General features: G+C 44.7%; 1 protein-coding gene across 1 annotated transcript; it reads right to left on the minus strand.

Moving 5' to 3' along the window:
- Positions 1-4,681: 4,681 nt before the first annotated feature.
- LOC142767841 (uncharacterized) lies at positions 4,682-5,050 on the minus strand. The gene has a single exon (XM_075870081.1). It carries the CDS (start codon positions 5,048-5,050, stop codon positions 4,682-4,684), a length of 369 nt encoding a protein of 122 aa, XP_075726196.1.
- Positions 5,051-7,324: the final 2,274 nt, after the last annotated feature.

Below are 7,324 nucleotides of genomic sequence, written 5' to 3' on the forward strand. Positions count from 1 at the left end.
TTCACAAAGTAATACAGCCAGCTCACGTACGCTGAACAGTAACTGTAAAGAGTGTCATCTATAACACGACAATCCACTCCTATCGCCACGTCCTAGCGCAGACAAATGAGCAAAGCATCGTGGTCGGCTACCACGTGGTGCATTTACTATATATCAAGACCGTGTTTCTTGATCGAGATTGGCTCTTTTGTGTTGACAGCGGTACGTGCTAACTGTTGTAAATCATCAGAAGTTTATCCCGATGTGGCTCGATGACAATGAAAAAAATACACCGTGTAAAAATCCTAAAACATTCACGCTGATAGGCGCAACGAAAATAAATTAAAATTGTGCCGCAAACAAGATTCCGCTCATGTAAAATGTCATATAGCTATTACTTTCAATGAGGTGAACGTGTGCATGTATACATATTGTGCGTTCGCCTCTAATATTTCTTGAAGAAGGCTGCCACTACATCCATATCTAAGAGTGTTGCACTGGTTCAAACATTGCGGAAAACTCGCGTGCAGTGTGCTTTGTAAGGATATGCGTGCTAATCTTGCTGAATGTAACCTTGCTGAGGGCATTTTTTTCTTGTGTGAACCGAGACCCATCTTTGGATGTAAACTTACAATGAGTCAGGTCACACAGTGGTGACCTTGTACACAAAACCTGGAGCAAAAATATTTTTTTTTACAGTGAAAGCAGTTCTGATTACAACAAGGCTCACGAATGCCGTAGTTGTCCACTGCCGCCACCGGTGTCCGTAACCACAATTTAGCGAAACGAGAAAAACCAAGTAAATGAACATCATGGGTACAGTGGGATATAAACCTGGGTCCCCTGCGTGTCCGCATAGTATTACACCACTGACCGACGTCGGGGCTTCAAACTCCGTTGCAAACTGGCCCTCGTCTGGATTAATAATTGGGAATAAATTGCTATAATGTGTGCAACAAAGCGCTTCAGAACAGCAAAGCAAGAACGAGGCGTCACACTATGCGACATGCGTAACGAGTTGGTCGTCAAACGGTAACCACCCATTACCATCGCGCTACGCATAATTATTCATCGTCGTCAGCGTCAGAATACGAAAATTGCACAAAAGTACTTGCAAGTGGGTAGCGGCTACAACGCCTCTCTGATGAAGAGTGACATACTGAATGCCTCCGTATACTTGCACAGTGCTACACAAAAATGACTATAGTATAGTGGGTATCCTACAAGTATACTTGCAGCGGTTACCCAAGGAGTGTAAAAAAAGCCGCTGTTCCAGCTTTCGCTTGACCGGGCTGAGAGTTCCGCGTAAGCCTGGCGGCTTTTGTGTGTCCCGAGCACGCGCTGAGTGGGTTACAATTCCATGTAAAGTTTATTTTACCATTTACATAGGCAGCGCGTTCAGCCACTGAAACTTGTGACATTGACGTAGCAGACGACGCTGGCCGTAAATTGTCAGATCAATTTGGGAAACGGATCATTTTTTCGAAGTTCTTTATCGCATTTCAAACGGTCAGTAACAAACCTATAGCAGTATTTTACTGATTTTGTCCCAGTGAATACGAACAATAATACTGAAGTTGAAGAAAGAAAAAAAAGAAGCTAGAGCACCTGCACGCCAAGCGGAGAGTTTGAGGAAGCATGCAAACGTGTAGGTCCCACGGAAGTAACCGCACAACGGCGCCACTACGTCCTCTCTACTAATAACATTGAGACAAGTCAAACAAACGTAGCAAAGCTAAATTATACTTGAGAGCATGCTGTTAGGATAACGAGGAGAGGGATTGTGAATCGAGTACTCAGCTAAAGCGAAAGCTTGGTTGGCCCGAAAAGGGGCCCTTGGAGTGGTTCTGCGTTGCACTAAATCGCAAGCACACGTTTCCTATGACGGCGCAAACCTGATGCGTGAAGGCGTCGAGCCAAAACCAGCTGTTGCATGTGTGCCTGGTGCACAGGCAAAACAACGAGTGGCCGTTGACAGGGATACCACAAGCTCGCAGGGCTTCCGGTGGGTTGTTGTCGCTGGACAGATAGCCCAGACTGAGCCTGTGTACGGTCGCCCAAGACTCGGAACTTTCGCCGGCCATGTCCAACAGTTCAACGCCGTCGCAGGCTCTCGTCATGGCGCAGTACTGAATGCAGCACCAGCGCCACCATGCGACGCATCACAAGTGATATCTTCACCGTAGTGATAGACGCCGAAGAAGCTCGTCCACTAGGTGAGGGACCATCACTCAATGCTGGTAAAATCACAAGTCGAGTCACAAGCGTAGTAGCCGTTGAATTTTTAAGCACCTCTGCAGCTGTAGGTTGCATGCTATTGTCAACCAATGACCCATAACTTCTCGACTCCACCGCCACCTCCTTTCTCCTGTCACATTCACAATCTTCTCCCGCTCCCGTTGCACGTGTGTCTCATGTCTTCCTTTCTTCACTGGAAAGCCAACTTCTAAGACCCAATGATTTGTTTAACCACGTCACTTGCTCACTGCGCAATATAATAATCTTGCGCGCGAACTCTTTATCAGGCTCCAGAAACTAAGCACTAGTTCCGGCTTTAAACAATATGCACGCTTGTAGTGGTTGCCGGGAATCCTAGAATCCGGTTGAACGAAGCGAGGCTAATGTGAAGGTTTGCATGTATTAGCTTTCACAACTATTACAAAAGAAAAATTGATGCCCCAGTAAAGAACTTCTTCTTGATGATGTGTCTTTTCTTATTCTTTATTCCGTGATTATATTATTCCTTACTTCGTTGGAAGTGCTTGCCTCTGCTCCTTCTCGCCCCTCGCTCAGTGATGTTGGAACTTGGATCACGCTCAGTTATCTCGCTCGGTTGGCGCGTCTACTACGACAAAGACAGCGAGTTGTGGCGGGCAGATAACGGACGCCGCAATGAGCTACGCAGAACAAGTCAACCATGCATTGGTCGAAAATTGCTAAATCGAGCAAGACCTGTATTCCGCGGCTCTGCAGTGTGCCAACCCGGAAACTTCCAGTTCCGCGAATGTTTTCAGCAGTTTCTACGGGCAACGGGTGAACACAACGATTTCTACCCATGCTTTAAGCAGGTACTGATTTTGCATGAGTACATATGATTGATTTGATTGATATGTCGGGTTTAACATCCCAAAACCACCATATGATTATGAGAGACGCTGTAGCGGAAGACTCCGAAAAGTTTGAGTACCAAGGGTTCTTTAACGTGCACCCGAGTACATATGAGCAAACCAAGTTTTCTGTAAACCTGACTAGACTGACAGAAGTGCAGTTTCGCATAACTAATTGTTGAAGGCGGCAGCCAAGCTCCAGTCTGAAAATTGCGTTCATCGAAAGACTTTATTTCGAGCTGGAATTTTAGTTGCTTTCACTTTTTGCGAAATAATGTGAAGTAATACTAGCCTGCTTTTTCCTCATCAAGTTCTTGTAGCCATGGTTTCGATATTTGCGAGTGTTTACTTCTAATAGTGTCATTCAAATACACGTGGTGGACCAAGTTCTGTTTATATGCGTCCGTGGTGCAAGCGTTGACAGTTTTTTGGGCCACACTGCTATCTCGTTTTCTCCTAGAAGGAACGTCTTGACGTAAACAATGCTCCAAGTTTTGCGTCTTCGTTTTCTCTGTTTACGTGGTCGGGTCCTGTAAACCACAAGTGGCGATAGTTGCTCATGGCGGCTTGCAGTTTTGAAAGCTCTCTGAAACTGAAAATGAAGGGGTCTGCAATGAGGCGCAAATGAATATTTAGCTCTATCACGTGGCACAAAAAAGTGTGCCGTGATGATGGCTAACAAGTATCCAACAACTGATCGCAGAAAAAAAAACGCATGACGATTATACTTGTTTCTGAACTTTAAACTGAAGCAGGTGGGCGAAGTAAGTAATGTGACTGATATCTATCTTTGCCGCACAAAACGACAAAATTCCCTTTCTTACTACTTGAAATAATACGGGGCATATTGCAATACGGCCCGATTAGTAGGTCCTGTGAGACGTGCAGCCCCAGTTCTGATAGGGCACTGCACTGGCGTGTTAGCGCAGACCTTCTATTTGCACTGAACAGCTCAACTTGTTCATCAGTAGGTGAGACCGGCGTAGTTAATATCGTTATATGAAGGAGATTTGATACACTCGACCTCAATGTAAATTTTTTGTGCGCCTTGAGCTCGCGTCGTACGAATTTTTACGCTTCTTGCTCTTCAGTGGAGCGAGAACAAGCATCATTTGCCCAAAGAGTTTCCTTATCAGCAACGATGCTAGAAAATCAGAGCCTAAATTTTCTTGCAAAGTTGCCCCCTCCCCCACCCTCCCTTCCTTGTGCCACATAAAACTTCTGTTAGTGCGTTTTAACCCTCAGAGTTTATGTATCCACTAGGTTCAGTAAACCTTGCGAAAGAAATGTACACCGCGAACACGCGTGAACATAAATTAGCCAACACTGTAAGTACGATATGAAACGTATATAGCGTCACTAAACTTGCAAAAGAGTGTCATTGTATACGCATCGCAGTTTTAATTCTGCGCTAAAGGGCCAGCCACGATACAGCTACAATACTAGAAGTGAAGCGATCCTAGTAACGCTAAGTGTACAGTATCAAGTATTTTTTGAGGGTGATATGGAGAAGGATCGTGAAAGAGAAGTCAGCCAATGCAGAAATAGGGTGGCCCTGAAAAGGACCTTTCGAGTGGTGCTGCGTGGAATCTACTTCAGGGGCACACACTTCCGACGATGGCGCAAACCTTCACGAAAGCGTCGAAGGAAACCCAGCCGTCTTTGGAATAGACGCCGCACAGGCAAGCCAAGAGGTCTCCGGTGACCGGGTAACCGCACTCTCTGAGGGCTGCCTCCAGGCCGCGGCTGTCAAAATAACCGCGTCCATGAACATCAAACTCCCGAAATACGGAGGCCCAGTATTGGGTAGCTTGGCCGCCCATGTTCAGCAGGTCCTCGCAGTCGGTGGCACCCCTGATAGTGCAGAATTCGAGGACGAGCGTCGCCGTCCGGGGATGGACCGGAGGATGCGTTCGCCGTTGGCCGAGACGCCGGAGAAACTCTTCGATGACGCGAGGGTCCATGGCGTACTCTTTCAACAACAGCAGGCAGAATGACAGTCGTGGCAGTCGTCGTATATTTATACACTCGTGTGTCGTCTGTGCGAGACTCTCAACCAATGACCTTTGTACCATTAGCTACGGCTCCATCCCCTCCCCCACCGGTTCTCTCTCTTGGTTCACCTTCTGCGCTACCTCACGTGCGCCACAAGCCTTTCTTCTTCTAGGAAATCCGGTGTTTAACAAGCGAGGAATTTGTCAGTTCATCTCCAAGTCACCTGCTTATTTCTGAACTAGTGCAAGAATGCAGGGCGAAAACTAGTTACAATAGTAAAAGCACACAGTGATTCCCGAACTGCTAAAAAAGAAGCAGTTCTTTTTTTTACACTTAGGTATACGACATCTGCGAAATTTTCCGTGTGCTGCGCTACATACAATTTTTATACATTTACCAGAGAAAATCCATGACTTCAAGGGATGAAAAATGTAATATAAACGATCGATATGGAGGAAAAGTTTAGATGCAGAATTTGAATACATGAAATATTTAGACACTTAAAATACAGGTTGTAAATAAATCAGACTATCCTGACGATATTTAACCTTTACGCTATCAAAACTCGACAACTTTTGTTTTTTACTTAATCTGTATATTTCATGAAAACTGGCTGAAATGTACAGTTTCGGCATTTTTTTTCCCGTGAACGCTGCTGAAATTGCGCTGAAATGTTATAGTTCTTGTGCAGGCATGTGAGCAGGCAGGGAAGGATGACAAAGGAAGGGTGATAGCTTCGGCTTCAATTTGCTTTGCAAACAATTAGTGAGACATAAAATAATCCAGCAACAGATCCCAGTGGTCATATAGTGGAACATTTATGTAATCAGTGCTTCTGAAGTGTTCCTCGAATCATCTGTATGAATAGGGCCTAAATAATATACCGCTCCATCCGGTGAGGAGGACTGGTCTGGCAACCAGTGCTTTCCTTATTATTGCAGCGTGCCGACGGCGCGGTGTGTACTGGCTGGTGCTTAGATGTGTGGCGTTTTCGAACAATTTTAGCATGTTCTCGATCGCACTGCTGATTTTCTTCTTCCTTATCAAGATGCCAACAAGCGGACGATCAACTGGGAGCCGCATGTATCATAGTTGGTTGTTCTGAGCACCATAAAAGAACTAAAAAGCAAACTGCCGTCTTAATATATGTACGTATCCAGCACAGATCACCGAATGCGCTGTTTGCGGTTGATGCGTAGTACATTGTGTTACGTGACAAGTTGTATATCAGCAAGTGCACCAATATACCGGGAGTACCTAGCGAACGTTCCACTCGACGAAAGACAAGAGCATATGGTTACATTAATAATGAAACATAAGCGGTCAAGTACAGCCCATACCGCGAAAGGGCAAATCATCTAGGCCCCACATGACCACCTAGCCACCTATGTTTTTTTTTTTCGCTTAGCTTTATTGTTATAACTTAGTATGATAGGTTGGGTCAAAAGAATTAGCCTCGTAGCTCAGCTCAACGCTGTGATCAATGTAGTTAATGTAGCTCTATTGACACGGACGAGAACACGCTCACTTCGCAGTCAGATAACCCGGATGAGACGTTTTCAAATCATTGAGTGAATTTTACATGAAAATGACGTGCTGGAATCATTGTCGTGAACGTACAACTTCCGTAGGACGGCGGGATGAATCGTGCACGATGTGCAATATGAAAGCCTAATTGTGAAAAATAAGCAAGTTATGTCACTATGTGTATAAAATTACTAGACAATTTTTCGCCTGGTAAAATACCATGTCCGATAAGTCGCGCTATACTATACTCACAATGCAACCATAGTTATTATTTTTTTAGGAACACAACAGAATTAAACCACGTTGTTGTGGTTAATTCTCTGTTGTTTCTAGAACTCTCATTTGGCTTTTAGCATGGCGAACGACAGAAAAAACCGTACAACTGGTAGAAAAAATTATTTTTAAAGAAATTAACACAAAAATGGCTTTTTTTTGCCAGTCATACGTTCAAGCCTTGGCATATTTGGGGCCACATAGGCGGAAAAAACTTACCGTTTTCACTTTTGCGCTGCCGCAATTCAATCAAGTGCCATCACTCTAAAAAGAAAAAAAAACATGCTGTAATGAAAGCTATATACAGCATCGCTTTTTGTGTGCGACTACCTATAAACAGCCCTAATTTTGTCCGCACCCAGAGGACGATAAACAATCGAGTTATAAGGCACAATGCAAAGCCGATCAAAAGATAGACCACGGTTTGTGAGCAACAAATAAAT

Source organism: Rhipicephalus microplus, chromosome 7 (assembly GCF_043290135.1).
Source record: "Rhipicephalus microplus isolate Deutch F79 chromosome 7, USDA_Rmic, whole genome shotgun sequence".
NCBI classification, from domain to species: Eukaryota; Metazoa; Arthropoda; class Arachnida; order Ixodida; family Ixodidae; genus Rhipicephalus; species Rhipicephalus microplus.